The sequence below is a fragment of the Uloborus diversus genome, chromosome 4, assembly GCF_026930045.1.
Source record: "Uloborus diversus isolate 005 chromosome 4, Udiv.v.3.1, whole genome shotgun sequence".
NCBI classification, from domain to species: Eukaryota; Metazoa; Arthropoda; class Arachnida; order Araneae; family Uloboridae; genus Uloborus; species Uloborus diversus.
The window spans coordinates 118,944,371-118,961,942 of record NC_072734.1 but is presented as its reverse complement, the minus strand read 5'-3'; the positions used below and the strand labels follow the sequence as shown (position 1 = coordinate 118,961,942).

Sequence of the window (17,572 nt, the reverse complement as noted above, 5' to 3'; positions counted from 1 at the left end):
CTTTAAAAGTTAATAGACACATAGCTTTCGTCGATTATAAAATGTAAAATGAAAGGCATGCTTGTGCGGACGACTTTTTTTTTTTTTAATTTATCATTTCCTTTGTATCAGAAGATGAAAAAATCAGAATTTCTATCAATAAGTTTCAAAGAGATTTTAAAATATACTTCAATCAGCAAAAATAATCTTCTTCAGAGAAATCTAGAGCTGTGGAGAACTTACTGTAAAAATAGACGTTCACTGTCAGGTGTAACGTAATCCAAACATGTTTATGCTAAGAAAAATTTTCAACAGTATTTTTATTTTTCCATCTTTTAATGTCAAAAGAATAATCAAAATAATTAAATTAGAAATATCTTTTATACTATTCTTCAAATTATTATTCTTAATATTTAGTACATTTTCAATCAAAAGTGTTTTTTTTTAAATTAATTTACTTATTATTTCTGCGAAGTCTGAAACGGAGGTTGTTGCACAATTCTTTTCCAAATTAAACAATTAGCGATTAACTATTGTTACAAATCCTTTGAGAGTCCAGTATTAATTGTTCTGAAAAGTTTTTGGACTTTTTTAAGCTTAAATAGGATTTAAAGTAATAGAAAACTTGTATTTTCTGCTAAAACAAGCTTTATTATTTTTTCAAACTAACAAAAAACACCCTTCTACTTTTTTCTGCATAGCAAGAGAATGATTTAAATGTGCTACAGAAACAAAAACAAAAAAAAAAAAAATTGATGCTGATCGTGGTACTCCGGAGATATGACTTATTTAATTTTCCAATTGAAAAAAGCATAAAAACTGACTTTAGATAAAGAGTGGCAACACCCAACTGTTCATATATATAGAAGACTTCCTGTCATTCACACCAAAAGAGAAAAATATTAGCTTGAAATTAATACCAAATTCAGCTTAATTGGTTGAAAAATAAAGACATTAGAGAGATTTTCTGAATTTATGCCCAAACGGTGACTTCGAAAAATGATCAAAAATCGAATTTTTGAAAAAATTCTCCAAAGCGCAAATTTTAATCAAAAAATCTAAGAAAAATAATTTGGGCTTTTCTCACAGATATCTATTTGTAAAAAAATAATGGAAAAAATCGGAGACATGATGGCACAGTCGACTATTTAATTTAGGCGATTTGAAGTGGAATGATCCTGCAGTGGTTTCCATACTTCTTCCCTTCAATTTTCGTGATATTCTGATTTCAAAAACGCGGTCCTGGTTTTATAATTTATCTAATGAGTAAAAAATCAATTCAATATTTTGTGTTAAGTAATTTTTACGCTCCAAACTTATTTAGTTGTTATTATTATATTATAATATGAGTGCTCATAGTTTTATTACAATGGAACAAATCGTAAAAAAATTACAGATAAATCAATGTTTAAAATGCACTATTAGTGAATTATTAATTCAATATTAATTTGATGGTCTTTTCCCCCTCGAATCGTGGTGCCATTGAAAAGATATCGCTGTTCACAGTGCGGGCGCTCAAATCCGAACGCCATTGCCGTAGAGCTTAAATTTTGTTGATTTATTTTCCAACACTGATTTGCCTTTTTGTTTTCTTCCCCAAAATTTTTTCTCACCCAAAATCTGCTGCTTGCCTCCCCCCCCTACTCCCTTACAATAATTCTATGCATCCCTAGAGAGGCGCACCCAGTAGATTAGAAAACACTACTCTACTCTAAAAGACTGAGATCTGGTAATTGTGGACATTCACCAGTGAAAATCAACAATCACAGAGTATACCCGTCAGTGAAAGATCAAATATTTAGTTATATTTTCACACATTAAATAGTGAATAATGAAATTCACCAATTTCAGTCTAACTCATTGTTATTTTTTAAACTACTGAAAAAATTTGTGGATCTGTTCTACCATAGCTTTCTTTTCACGAACCTTTTTGCCTAAAATTTTTCTAGTAATGCTTTGGCTAAGAAGTCATTGATGTTGAGCAAAATTTTTCGCCAAGTGTGGAACTCAGAAATGTACGTATCACTATAGTAATTCCATATACAATCGAAAAAAAACCCCTATCTATCTGATGTTGAAATGTTAGTAGGGTTACGTGATTTTGAGTAAATTTTTCCCTACAAGTTTTACAACATAGATTTTATTTTATTACCATATAGAGAAATTTCACATTTTTCACCAGCCTGCTGCACTTTCAAAGTGATATCAGAGTCCCGAATATTTTGAATAAAATGTCAGGAATTCAAAAACCACTTAAGAGGGACTCATTAACAAACACTGCCACTCATTGAATATTTGAGTTACAGCTCATTCGATGGATTTTCAAAATAACATTTGAAACAGAAAACTAAATAATCCGGAATTTAATACTGCTAAACCATACACAATTAAGCAATCATTTTTGCTTTTTAAAGTTTCTTAAGTTCATATACTTCATTTTAATTTTTAGTAATTAAACAAATTTATTGTGAAAATGTATTTTATTTATATTAACATGAAATTTTTGAAGTAAATTTAGACACTTCAACATCAATATTTTGTTAAACATAGAAAAATTTAAACTGCTAAAAATAAATATGTAATAAATAAGTACTGTATAAAGTAAATAAAAATTGGTGTAAAATATAAAAACAGTCTTACCTGAATGGATCTTTTAACTCTTCAGTGACAAAATTCAGAAAATTCCTAAAAAGTGATGGAAATAAAATTGAGATTTATAAATATGTTTAAATAAATTCCAGTAAATAAAAGCTTTAATGTCAGAGAGAAATGTCGACTCTGTACGGGTGAATTGGAAGCAATGTTTTTTGACACTGTTTTATAATTTTTCACAAAAATCAAGAAAATCAGAACTAGGAACGAAAATTGAAAGATGTAAAACTTAAAAAATAATTTAAAAAATTAATAAATTTCTAAAATAATTACTTAAATTAAATTTTTTGATTTAAAGTATTGTTTCAACTTTTTGTACCAAAATAGGAAGAAAAAATTTAGAAAAATCTAGATTTCAGTAATGTTTCATAAGTTTTAAAATTATAAGATTAAAGGCATAAAAATGATTTGCTAAAACTTTTAATTAACTTTATGAGAGTAGGGAGGGACCCAAAGGCACTAGTAAAATTATGTATAGTAAAATTGATAGATGAAGCATGTTTTACATTTGCATAATGGTTACAGGAAATAAGAATTATAAAAATGGTTTTGAATGTTTCAGAAATACTTTTATTTTTGCAGTGAAATAAAAAGAAATCTTATAAACAAGTTATTTTTTTTTTGAACTTATTAATTTATTTTCATGAGTTTTTTTTTTTTTTTCGTATAGTATGAAGCAGGTGATAAGATCCTTAGTGTAAATGTAAAGCAAAATTAAAGTGTAGATAGCATTACAAAAGCCAGCTGTACTTTTAGAAAAATTAAACAGAGGATAATTTTTGGTTCTAAAACCGGCCATTATAAGCATTCCTCTGAAATAATTAGATAATTTTATTGCAAAAATATACTTTTCTCGAAAAGGCAGTTATGAAAATTGTATGAAAATTAACTTTTGTAATGTTACCATGGTTACGTCTTTTACTCCTTTTGATTGTTTCATTATTTTTTTCAAATTTTGTTTCAAACATTTTTGAAAACGTAGTTAGTTTTGCTATCCAATTTGATCATTGAAATATTTTAATCATTGAAATATTTCAATGATTATTCAATGATCAAAATATTCCAATAATATTTTGATCAATTTAAATCACTGAAATATTTTAACTGTTCAGAAAAAGTCGTCTGCTTTTATTTTCTGTTTTTATGAAATTACGTTCAGTATATTATTAAAATATTGCTATTGCAATGTTATTTCTATAGTGTTTAGTTTCGAAAAAATGTCTTATTTAGCGTTTCAAACAAGGAAGGGAAAAACTTCCTTCCTCTTTTAAAATATTTCTAAGGTTTCTGCTGGTTTCTGTTAAGTTACATGCGAAGTTTTCAAATCTGCCAAAGAGATAAAGAGACCTTGAAAGAAAAAAAAAATACTTAACGCATAGTAGACGTTAACTGTAAATGTACAGGCGAACCAAATGACCTTTTATACTACAGGCAAAGCCATGTGGGTACCGCTAGTAGCAAATAAAACGGATGCATTGATTTATTGACAGAGCATGCAATCTATTTTAAGAGCAGAAATTAAAGGTTTTTGAAAAGTATTATCTTGTGTTTTAATAGCGTTACAACTTTTACTCAAGTTGCCTTAGAAATATGTGTTACTTCAAAAGCATAACAAATGCTAATCATCCTTTAAAAACCAGTAGCCAGAACGTAAGACCTACTTCAGTCTGACTATCTTGTAACAATGATTTTTGTCAAAAGAGGTGCGTCTTTTTGAGAAACTATTATAATAGCGTGAAACTTTTCATTCTTTTTAACTACAAAATATTATGTATTTTAAATAAGTAACTGATACAAGAATTAATTTGAATAAAGTTAAAAAAAAAAGGAAAAAAAATGAAACGTGACGCAATTTCAGTCCATTAGGAAAACGAAGAAATTATCAAATAGTTTAAGAAAATACTAACTGTTTAACCACATGAGTAGCATAATAATGAAAACAGATTAAATAAGTAGCAATTGAAAGAGCATAGTGAAGCATGTTTCTTGACGACTAGATCATTTGCCCTCGTCCCCCCTCCCATTATCGAAATATAAGCCCCTAAAGTCGTAAGACATTTTAAGAAAAGTTGCCAAATTTAGAGAGAAATGGAAGTTTCAGGAAACAATGATCAGATTGTCGATATCTTTGAATGTTAACGAAAATACAGCAGTTGTTTATTTGTAGTTAATGTGGCGACTTCTTTTTATTGTCACCTTACTTTAAGAGCGTATATCTCGATAACGGGGAGACGAGGGCAAATGATTAAAGAATCAAAAACATGCTCCACAATGCTCTTTTGATTACTACTTATTTAATTTTTTTCATTATTACACTAACTTATGGTTTACTTTTAAAATGTAAAAGAGTAAAGAGTTGTGATGGAATATTTAATATAGTTCTGGTAACGCACAGTAAAAAGGTTTGAAAGTTTATTTACAATAGAAATCCATTTAAACGAGCAATTTTACAATCATTGAGGAAAGGATTCTGAATTAAAGGACTTGTGTCTCTAATATTCTTCAGACAGTGTTAAAATTAGAAAATAATCCCAAAACAGATGAAAAATGTTCTTACCATCCTGCGTAAGAAAATAATCCTGAGTAAAAAGAGAGGGCTATGCGACCAGGCTCAGTGGTCGTTCCTTGAAAAGTGTTTTCAAAATTTTCCGTATGACCTAAAAAAAAATAAGAACAGCATAATAGAATACGCAAGAGAAGCACTGTCACCCTATAAATCACGACCTGATTAGCAACCGATCCTAGGGATTTACTTCATCTTCCAACGAGCGCGCAGTGATATAATACATAAGGTAATTTCGTTTTTATAGATCGACGTCAGATATCGCTACGAACGTGTGACAATTCGATCCTCTACCTTAGTCACCATTGGAATTTTTCCACAGTCAGTAGCAGTCTACACATCTGCTGTTTGTATCTGAGAGATATGCACTACTGTTTTAGTAAATTTTGTGTTGAATCCGATTTCATATTTATTTTATTGCTTTAAGCTTTAATATCATACCGTTTTTTTTTTGTTTTTTTTTTTTTTTTGAAATCGGACCCTGGAGATAAATTAAACGGTACTCCACTGAAGTAAAAACTTCAAATGAAAACATAGAAAATTGGATGTATCAAGCACTTACTTAAACGCACGTATCTCTTGCATCTACAGGCTCTATTCTAATATTAAAATCAACAAAACATAAAACTACCTGAAATATTAAGCCAAAAGCCTATTAGACGTACGACGTTCTGCAGTGAGATACACCAAAATTTATGAGTATAGAATAGTAGGTGAGTGTGGGGCAAAGTGAAATGTTTAAGATGACTGAGCTTTTTCAAAATGAACAAATGGGAAATTTGTTTTGAAAATTAAAGGATATAAAGAAAGAACATTGGAGTTTTTCTAAAAGTTACAATGAAACATTCTTTTTCATTTTTGGCAGTAAAATTGTGCCTTGAAAAAACGAGCTGATGTGTGAATCACATGACTTCTTTTACTCCAATTTAATATCATTTTCCCTTTATTGGCAGTTTTAATGTGCTTCAATAGTTTACTCTCTAAATATCACCAACAGTGGCCAAAATGAAACCAGATAAAAAAATTTTTTTTTTTAAATCGCCAACTTTGTCACAAAGTTGGCGACAAACTTGGCGACCAAAAGACTGGCGATATATCGCCAAGTGTCCGCCAAATTACAACACCACTTGAGTTTACATCGAAATTAACAATGATATCCCCCCAAAAAGCTGCAAAAGACCCCTTTTGGAGCATCCGAATGCAACCAAAAGCAGAGGTGCACAACTAGACCCCACTAGGAGTCTACGTACTAAATTTCAACTTTCTAGGACATGCCGTTCTTGAGTTATGCGACATACATACGCACGTACGCACATAGATGATACGTACATAGAGACGTCACGAGAAAACTCGTTATTTCTTTCTTGAGAATCGCCAAAATGGTTATTTCGCATGTCTATACGTTCTTAGGCACTTATCCACGTGTGGTCGAGTCGGGGGGAAAAAAACCCTCAACATTCATTCGGGGGGGGGGGGAGCAAAATGGAAATTAAGGTCGATTTTTGAGTAAAAATGTTTTTGCGAATACAATACTTTTTTTGTAAAAGGAAGTAAAAAGTGGAAAATTCACCACTTTTTTTCAAGGGGCGAAGTAAAAATGAAATATTTCTCGAATGAGATATTTTCTATTCGATAGTTAAAGATATTTTTCAATAAAATAATGAGCAAATAAAAGGATAATTTAGTAAATGAAAAGATAATGAAGCAATAAACTAATAAACGAATTAATTTAGTAATTAATACATAAGAAATAAATGAGTGAATCAAATAGAAAATGAGTAAGAAAATAAGTGAAAGAATTAATATAGGCGAATTATTAAATGAAAGAGTGTAAATTAAAGTAATTAATAAATGAATACGGAAGTGATTTAGTAAAATGACAGAATGAGTAAACGAAATGAATTATTCCATTTCGCCTTTCTAGGTAAGTGGCACTAAAATCGGAGTAAATATTTCACTATTTCACTTCGCTCCGTATTCCCTTACATCAAAGAAATACACGCGACCTTTCATGTTGGTGTACAGGCCGCTCCAGCTGAAAAGTTAAAGGTGATTGCAAAACTTTAGTTATTAAAGAAGATCTAAAGTACAGTTCAGAAAATGGCTGCAGATTTTTTTGGTCATTTCTACGAATTGTTTCCATTAACAACAACCACTTAACTGTTTAATTTTTTCCAATATTAGCAAGCATACTTTTCAATGTTAAGTTGGTATTTATATCGATTTTATGAATTCAAATCAACAGTCAAAACGGTTTTAAGTACAGAATTCATTAATCTATGATTGTTTTTAATTGCGACGCAAAAAAGAGGTTTTACTTAAAGTTGTTTTGTTTTCTGAAGAATGAACTGAACTGGAAGGAATGTCTTACAGGGAGATAAATGTTCGATCCGCTGCGCTGGTTTACGGTCCTCGAATATTTTTACTTTGTGAAAAAACATTTTTTACTGAAAATTTAATAAATCAGTAAATATATTTTAAAATAGAAATATCTGCTTTGTTTTGTGAGTATTTTTTCAGTATTTTCTATATTTTTTCTCAAAGGTTTATTTACTTATGTATAACAATTACTCATCTTTACCTTAAAATATCAGGGTAAAATTTTAGAAGACCCGAAATTAACTGATGTAACAGCAGTGGCGTACCTAGCATGGGTGACACCAAAGGCGGTAATTTTTGGTGTCCCCCCCCCCCCCGTACACACACAAGCGCAAAAGAAAAAAAATTATGAAAACATGAAATTCATGCTATTTTGGTTCAGCGCAAACAAACTACTTTTCATGTCAAAACGAATTTAATTTTCATGCCAAAACAAACAATAAAACATATCCTTACTCTGATTCGACTAGCTAAGCTGCCTCTCGGATGTTGAGAAACATTTGTAAAGAGCAACGGAAAGTTTGGGGGAAAAAGAAACGCCGAGCATATCAGTGCATTGGGTGTAGAAAAATGCACAATCCAAGCAGTGCTCAGACAAGTAAAGGAAGTCTCGTCGCACATCGTCCGAACGGCGTCCGGGCAAAATTGTTAATTGACTCAAGACTATCGAATAGGCATTGAAAATACAGCGGAACCCGCTTGAGTAAGCTTTTCTGGGAACAGGAGACAAAACTTATGTGGGAAAACATGAAAGGGGAAAACAATTGTTACTTAAAAAACCTTTTAATGGTAAAAAATAAGTAATGATTTTATGATTTTAAGCAAATGTTACCATTTTTTTTTTCAAACGCTGTGTTTGAAAATGCAACGAGCTATTCAACTTGTGAGTTCAAAACACGTGGAAATGAATGCAAAACTTCGAAACTATTCACTAAAAACTAATGAAACTGAAAATGTCAGAAAATAAGTAAAAAGGAAAGAAATATTTTTTTAAAAACTTCAGGCAAAACAAAAACTTTTTTTCCTGCAAAAACTAGAAAATTAAACTTCTTTAAAACAATAAACATAAAATCATAACTATACGAAAAATTCCGGGATCAGATAAATAGAACTTCGTATGATAATTTCACTTTACTGCGTTAGAAACGTAGATCGTAATAACTATACCTGAGGCGAATACCGGGGGGGGGGGGGTGTCATTGGGGTCATGACCCTTCTCTCTGTACCTTCGATAATATTATCCGTCAACATTGTGTTCAAACACTTAATGGATAAAATGTATATTATTTCAGTAATCTTTTCAATTTTTTCAATTCATTAATAATTTTTTTAAGTAAATAGTTACAGTACTACTTTTCATTGCTTATGAAATTAATCAGTAAGGTTTATGGTCAATTACGTGCCTTATTCCTGTCCGATTTGGTGCTTCTTATTGGCACCCAAGCAGTTTCAGAAGTTTTTCGTACCCAAAACCGTAGGATCGTTCATGGAGAGGGGGTGGGGGGGGGCGATTCATTTTACAGCATGACTTCCTCTAAAATGGTATTCTGTGTCCACCCCTGAACTAGAAAACCCTGAGTGAAATTTAATAAGAAAACTTACTGCGAAATGCTTACTGCGAATTTTCAAAAAAAAAAAAAAAAAAACTCTGAATTTCTATCGATGATGGCAGAATATTTTTCGTTTTTGCGACTTTTGCCCGTTCAACAACTTTTGCCCGTTTACTTTTGAGTTCTGTCGGGACCACCGTGACAAAGCGCGCGCTCCATTCGTCGCCGCGCGTTCTTTCTACCCGGGCCCGGAACACAGTTGAGTGAGTCACGCTAAGCGATCGAACGTTTTGCTTCGTTCGCTGACAATATACTCGATTGCAAGCTTTTTTTCATTGAAAGAGCAAATTAAATTTTCTTAAAATGTGTTTACCCATGAATTGTTTTCCACAGATTAAAGTAAAAAGAAAAAAAATAACAACAAATAATTTTGAAGCAAAATATTTTCTCAACAAAAAGTAAAATGGTGAAAATCTTCAAAATAAATTTTCTTGAAAACGTTGCTAAAAGCCTGATCATCCAAAAAAAAAAAAAAAGATTTTTCAACAGAAACAAATTTTTAATTGCATATTATACATGACAATACTATGAAAATGTGTTTACCAATAAATAGACAAGGTATTTTTTTTTATTGTTATCATTATTATCTTGTAATTTGAAAATCAATATACATTCCATCAAACATTTAAGATAATATCGATACGTTTTCGAGCCTTTTAGTGGCAACTCTTAATATCATTAAAATATGTAATATAAAATTAAAAAACAGAAACAAAGAAAGGTTGAAAATGATGTCATTTTTTGATAGGTCTTAAGATAAAAATATTTCTGTGTACAATTATTTTGCACTGAAAACAAATCCCAACTAAGCAAGATTGAGTTGAATGGTTTTTCAAGAATATATATACTAAAGCATATTTATAAATTCAATAGATAGGTCAAATTTAGAGTTAAGACTTCCCTTTGAAAGACACATGAAAGGTTCTCATATCTCTTTCTCTATAACACAGTACTTATCAGAACAATTATTATTGTAAAATAACCACCATTAGTTCAAAAAGTAAAAATAGTAGGTTAAAAAGAGAAAAACATAGAAAACGTTATATACTCATGCATATAACCAAAATAAATAAATTAAATAATTGAATATTTTACTTAGGAAATAAGAGAAAAATTTAGCACTTTAAATTCATTCTCCTATAATTTAAACCAAATGTGCAGCTAAAGTTTAAAAAAATATTTTTTTCTAAATATTCATTAAACATTGATAATCAATTGCAGATGCACCGAATATTCAGTTGATATTTGGATTGGTAATACATTTTTACTTCCAAAATACCAATTCAATATTTTAAACTTATGAAATTACTTTTATTCACTTGTTTATCCATTCTAGAAAGATGGCATTTTAGAAAGTAATTAACATTAAAGTTATTCATGTAAAACTGAAATATATTTGATGTTGTAGGTATAGCAGTAGATTGTAAATTGAAGACACTATATAACTTGCAATATGCTGTCTGAGATTCAGCAATCGAATTCTTAACTTTCCTTTTAAATCGTTGCACAGATTTTTTAACTTAATAAAAACAATGATAATCTGAACGTTTTTACTAATCTTTAATGCAAGTGCAAAGCTGAATTTACAAGATCGGAAGGATTCCTTTAAAAAAGCAATAGAGAGACTAACAACAAATTCAACCTGTAAGAAGTGTGAAACAACTGTCTTACGCAAACATTAAAACATAACCTTAATAAAGGTTACTAAATCATTTGAAGTAACATTTCAGATCACTTACCTTTATTTCAGTTAATCATCAATTCATTTCTTACAGAAAGGTGAAAGGTCAAACATTTTCAGTAACGGTCGTTGGAAAACGTAAAGCAAAACATTGGATTGTTGATTTGAATCTCAATCGCTTAGACTGTAGCGCCACCTAGATTTTTCGCAGTTGTTCCAGGCCCGGAAGGACCGAAGAAAGCGCGCATTTTTGTCACGGTGGTCCCGGTTCTGTTTATCCTTTCGCGTTCAATTATGGCCCGTGGCTGATGCTATGGAGCAGTTATCTAATTATGCAGCATCTATAGTTGCAAAGGTATTTTTAAAAACAAGAATGCATTCCAACTACTATAAAATCTCCAATGGAAGGTATAGGTTTGTAATCTAAAACTTAGGTAACGATAAATTCACGAATAAATAAACAAATAAATTTAAGTTCAACTTACCGCGCAATAAATGGTACAATCCAGCGATGATTATGACTATTAAAGCGATGACTTTGGCAAATGTGAAGATATCTTGGACTCGCGTTGCCCATTCAACATTTCGGCAGTTTATATAAGTTAACAGACCTAAGAAAAAGAAAATAACACAACTTATCAAAACAGTACAACTAACCTGGAAAAAATGAAGTAACACATCTCATCAAAACAGAACAGTTAACCTACCACAGACGTTGTTGGCGCGTTAGTTTAAAAAGAAAATGAAAGGAACCAGTATAAAACCTGGAGTTGGTATTTTCAACAACGCTCGTTTACATAACAATCTACAGTTCCCCAACACTACTTTGAACTAATCCACTTTTCTCCTAGTAGGGAAAGATCGGAAATTATACCTGGAACGATATCCGTTCCTAGGGCAAATAAAGTTAATTTTTTCATACTGGCCGATGAGCTGCCATTTTGGTCAAAGTTAAAAATATTAACATATCAAAAGCACTTATATGAAGGTTATCTTGAAAATGCCTATTGGCGCAATCTTTTTTGGAAGAACTGTTGCATCACACGACAATTTGTACAAGAATACATTTAATACAGATAATAGTGTCTTCCCTGTTATGTTAAAAATTTCATTGGGGGTGTTCATTCATAAAACACCGGTAAAAAAATTCGATTTCATGGAGTAGTTTTTGCTCTCGAGTAGCCACAAAAAAGGTCACACATTTTCCATAATCCTTTCACTACTATAACATGGAAAGAAAACATAGTTCAATAGTAACATAGAAAACAACTTCAAGCAATTCAGTGCTCATCTCTGTTTGCAAATGAGAGTCATAAATCTCAAGTGTCACGTCTCAAGGCCTCTTCGGAACGTTTTCCCAAATTCTTACATAGGGAAGTTTTCGATTTTTCAATTTTATTTTTATACTAGCCGCGTGCGGCGACCAGTATAAAAATAAGCTGTACAAAGTATAAAAATAAGCTGGTCCGCCTTTTTACGCCATTCGCCTTTTTGCGCCAGAGTTTCCGCCTTCGGCGGCTGCTTAGACAATTTAGCGACGGTATTAATCAATGTTTGTCTCTTTTTTTCTCAATATTATCATTCGCCTTTTAACACCGATGTTGACGCCTTCGGCGGCTGCTTAAACAAATTTCGTGGCGGTATCAATCAATCTATATCTATGTATATCATTAGTAGTTTGAATAAAATATTTTCTAGATTTAACTCCTTGCGTTTCTGGAACATTGAACCTCTCATCCTCTCGGAAATATTCGAATATCCTCATTGATGTTACATGAGGAAGATTATTTAGATTGTGCTTTAACGAATCCGGTCTCCATAGTGTGTTCAAAAGGATTATTGAATTTCTAAAAAATAAAAATATCAGCGCGCTCAAAATGTTTCTAGCGAAAACAAGGGATCTTCGGCGGAAGGCTGCCCATTCGCGCCCTGTTACGTAGGCTCGTGACGTTTCAGAAGCGCGCACTTTTGCGCGTGGATTTTTAAAAATACATTAAAAATCAACCACGGTGTTTTAAAATTCGGCAATGGTGAATTTTTTAGTTTTGAGGGTCAATTAACAATATCCAATAGCCAAAATATGAACATTTAATAGGTTGCAACTTTCCTTTGCTTTTGCATCTGTCAATGATGGGCAATCATGCAATGCCTCAAAATCGTATTTCAGCTCGCGCAACAAAAACCTTTTGGTTTTTTAATTCTTTCATGAGAAAGTAATGAATGACTAAAAAAAGATTTTGTCAGAAGAAAACCGAATTTGCATTTGTGTTTCAGCGATTCTTTAAACACTCTTACGTATGTATAGTGCCTTTATTTTTACTACACGACATCTAATCTAAACCCTGGTGAATATTTTTTTTTTCAAAATAATTTCTCGCATAGTTTCATTTTAAATGTATGTTTTATATGTTTGCAACTGATATTATCTCTAGTTAATAAGTATGTATGAGAGAAAAAAGTTCGCATTATTAAATTTTATAAATTTGTTTACGTTTTATTTTATCAAGGAATTATTTTAACACAAATTTTGAAATTTAATTATCGTCTTACGCTACTTTTTTAAATTAAGAATAGTTGTACTTCACTGCTGCATTGAAACTGTGATGTATAAATACTATTATAAAATACTCATTTATGCAAAAAAAAGAAAAGCTTTATGACTAAAAAGTGGAAATCATAGCAAAACGTGTTCTGCCCAATCTTATTTTTTTATGAGTATTAAGTTGAAACCTTTTAGCCCTTGTAAAAGAGAAATTTTCTTAGTAAGTGATTAATTCAAGAAGGAAATCAAAGCATATGCATATAGCTTATTAAATGATCATAAAATTGATCTTGTAGAATTGTAAGGATCTAACACTCATATGTACCCTTTTACTAAAAATAATACTACCGAAGTCTTCATCTGCTCCAGTTCAACGATTGTTTAGCATTGCTGAAAATTTTTTCACTTCTCAAAGAATGAGGGAAAAAAACATCTCTAAAGTATTAATTACACTTACATGCATTTCTTTTTTTTTTTTAAATTTTCAACTGTTTAGTTCCGTATTTTTTATTTACACTTTCTGCGTATTTCACTACATTGTAGTTTTTCTGCATAAAGAACCATACGAGGTTTTTTTTTTTTATAATAGCTGTGCATTAAATTAACTGAGGTTATACTACATAATTGAGAATGTTGTTGTTGTCGTGTCCAAAGAAGTGCAGAGTGCGAAAGGTTTAAATGGCTCCAAAAGTCTTAAAAACAAGATCCGCTAATTCTGGAGCCCGATGACTGTAAAGGATTTCATGTGGTGGTGCACCAAGTTGGAGGAGGGAGCGAATAATGGCCTGGCAATTAAAGACATGGTCCGGGGTTAGTTGTGAATAGGGACAGTGCTTGCAGATGGGATAGGATTTAAAATTATTTGGTAGAATCTTCATGCCCTTGAAATGTCCAGTACGTAGCCTAGCTATTGTAGAAGAGAGGTTTCTTGGGCAGTGGAGGTCAGGGATTGTTGCCTTGCTGAAAAGCTGATTATAGATCCTTCGCCTGGCTACATCATTAACGTCTTTGAAGGTGGCTGTTAGTGGTTGGTCTTGGTCACGTGCCTCCTTTGCAAGGGCATCTGCACACTCATTTCCCTCGATTCCGACATGAGCTTGGATCCACTGGAGAATGCAGGTTGTCTTGAGTGAGTGGAGAAAAAAATTAATTTCTTGTGTCAGTCTTGTAATACCGTTACGTATGGCTTCAAGTGCTGATTTTGAGTCGGAAAAAATCACGATTTCTTCTATTAGGTCTTCAGGAGTAGGGATAAGGGAGTTTCGTGCTCGTAATTGAGAATACAATGCTGAAATATACCACACAATTTTCAGAAATTATAAGCTCTAAAATGTTGAGCAGTTTAGCAGTAAGTCATTGCCCTTAAGCTAGAGCTAAGACAGAACTTCTGCAATGGCAAAATAATAAGGAACAGTTGAGTCGAAAACAATATGCACTGTGGGCCTGTACCTCAACCTGTATACAATGTACAGTCATTGTAGCGTTGTGTAATGTACGCAGTTTGAATTTTTTCGATGTTTTTTTTTTTATTTTTCATATGTTGCACTTTTACTGCAACAGCGCAATAATTCAAAATAAGTAATCTTTAAGTTAATACTAAATGGAGTTGCAATTATCTCTTTAATATTAAATTAAAAATTATAATTTTCAATTATCACGTTGTTGATGCAAATGAATAATATATATATACACATTATATTTTAAGTCTGTAATCGTAATAAAAATCATAATCAGCATATTATAATCGTGATCGATTACATCTTCTACATAATCGGCGACTTGCTGTAATCGTAATTACGTTTTTTCAGAGGATTATAATCGTAATTGCAATCCCCCATTTTTCGTGCTCGTAATCATAATCGTAATCGATTACATTCTTTCGTAATTGACTTCAAGCTTGATTCATACCCCATTAAAACCTCAAGTACGAAATCTCCTAGTGCGTATAGTTTTCTGTGTATTGTAATGGGGGAGGTGTGATCGAGATAATAATACTAAAATATTCAGGACTGGAATTATTGAATATGATTTTAAGAGTTTTACTTCTGCTCATTAGATTCATTAAAAATGCATGAATAGATTTTAAGAGCCTCTTTTAAAAACAAAAATGTTATTTGCCAAAATAAAAAGAGTAGGTAAATAAGTAAGCAAAAAAGGAATAAATAAACAAATGATATGTAATAAACAGGTGAATTAATAACAGTACCTAAAAAATAATTAAATAAATAAAAAATAGTTTTCTTGGAGCAAAACACCTTAAAGCCTAACAATAAAATAGTTTTTTAAAAACATTAGTTATGCGTGTAAATTTGCATTTTTCGAAAATAAAAAACTATTAATGGATTGCTGCTCATAATTGAATAAATGTTTTGGTTGATTAATTACTTTTTCATTTGCTAAATGAAAATGTAATCCATAAAATGTCTTCAAATTCAACAATTTTTTTTGACGATAAATAAACAAGAAAAGAGCAACCGACAGCAAACTGACTTTGATTAAAAATTCGAGAAAATCAACAGATTCAAGAATCCGTTTCAAACTAGAAAAACATGCATTAAAAAACTCAATTTAGAGTATCTATAAATGTAGTTATTTTTGTTAGCACCCCAAATTTTAATTAGCATTCGCATAAACTTTTCGTGTCTTGGATTTTGAAAACTCAGAAGTTTTTCATTCTTTACTTCTTCGTGATTCAAAAAAAGTGTTACGTGAAATGAAAAACATTAATTGAAGCTTCATTACAATTTCAATACATATTTTAGCTATTCAACAAGTAACTGACAGCTGAAAAAAATACTTACAGGGTTAGCATAAAAAAATACCTGGTTTAAAAATTTTATATTTCATAAACTATTACACTTACCACTATAAATAATACATAAAAATAAACTGTTAAAGGTTTTTTTCACTCACAAATGTTCAATGTGTGTGCCCCTTTCGTAACGCGACACACACCAAATCTGTATTCTAGTTCGTTGCATACATTTTGGAGTATTTCACTGTTAATTTTTCGGAATGCTACAGAAATGTGATCTTCCAGTTCTTGCAATGTTTTAGAAAGTGGGGGTGTACAAATATTGTCTTTGACGGAACCCCATAAAAAAATCACACGGGGTTAGGTCTGGGAATCTGGCTGGCAAACGCATAAAGGGTAAATCATTGAGGGGTAAATCAACATCACTTGCACGGCAAAAAACCAAGCGTTTCGGAACGACAGTGGTAATTACGTACTTTCAAAAAAACTTAGAATGTTTATCTTTATATATTTATGTATCATTTGTAGTCGTAAATGTTATAATTTATGAAATTTAAATTTTTAAAAAAGGGATATTTTTATGCTAACCCTGTAGATTGCACTTCGGAAAAAATCACCTCAGAAAAAAAAATCTCCACCCAAAGTTGTTATTTTTAACTGTTCTACATGTAAGACAATATCAAAATCTTTCAAAAAAAAAAAAAAAAGTGATATACTCACATAAAATACTGGCGGCAATAAGACGAATGGCCCCTTGGGGAATGGAACAGTACGGAAAGAACGGCTCGAGAACATAGTTTGCAAATGCCAAAGCTGCTATAGCATTCCCCACGGGGGCTATTATAAGCATAAACACCCACAAATATAAGAACGCAGGTAGTTCCCCGAAAGACATTCTTAGATAAGTGAAATCGCTTCCCGACTTCGGGAATGTGGTTCCAAGTTCCGTGTAACACAAAGCACCTATGATGGATAGAATGCCAGTGGCACACCATACCACCAGTGCCATGCCCATGGACCCTGCTTCGGTGAGGACACCTTTGGGTGAGACGAAGATGCCAGTTCCCACGATGGCACCAACAACGAGAGTGGACCCATTGAGCAGGCCTAAGTTCTTCTTGAAAGACACATTCTTGTCCGCAGTGTCCCGTTTCAGTTTTTGAGGAAGAAGCGATGTGGTTTCTGACGAACTGCATATCGCAACCATTTTTGCAAAATTTTTAAAGAACTTTTAGAAGTTTGCATAAAAACTTGAGTTACAAACTCAGATGAAATCGTACTTCAGAGTTTTATTTCCCTTTTCCTTTCCTCACTAGAACGGGAATCAATCTACTTTTACAAATTAGTTTAGAACTTTTAGAAGTTTCCATATGAAGTTTAGTGAGCACTCGAATAAAATCGCACTTCAGAG

The 17,572-nt window shown here is 31.7% G+C and overlaps 1 protein-coding gene across 1 annotated transcript in view; it reads right to left on the bottom strand.

Annotated features, from left to right (window-relative positions):
- The window catches only part of LOC129220792 (Y+L amino acid transporter 2-like), a 37,616-nt gene extending 20,248 nt beyond the window's left edge, over nucleotides 1-17,368 (bottom strand). The window contains exons 1-4 of the mRNA XM_054855222.1: nucleotides 16,882-17,368; nucleotides 11,350-11,475; nucleotides 5,189-5,288; nucleotides 2,620-2,664 (exon numbers count right to left, since the gene is read on the bottom strand). Coding sequence (XP_054711197.1) covers nucleotides 2,620-2,664; nucleotides 5,189-5,288; nucleotides 11,350-11,475; nucleotides 16,882-17,368 — 758 coding nt within the window. The remainder of the gene's footprint in view (nucleotides 1-2,619; nucleotides 2,665-5,188; nucleotides 5,289-11,349; nucleotides 11,476-16,881) is intronic.
- Nucleotides 17,369-17,572: the final 204 nt, after the last annotated feature.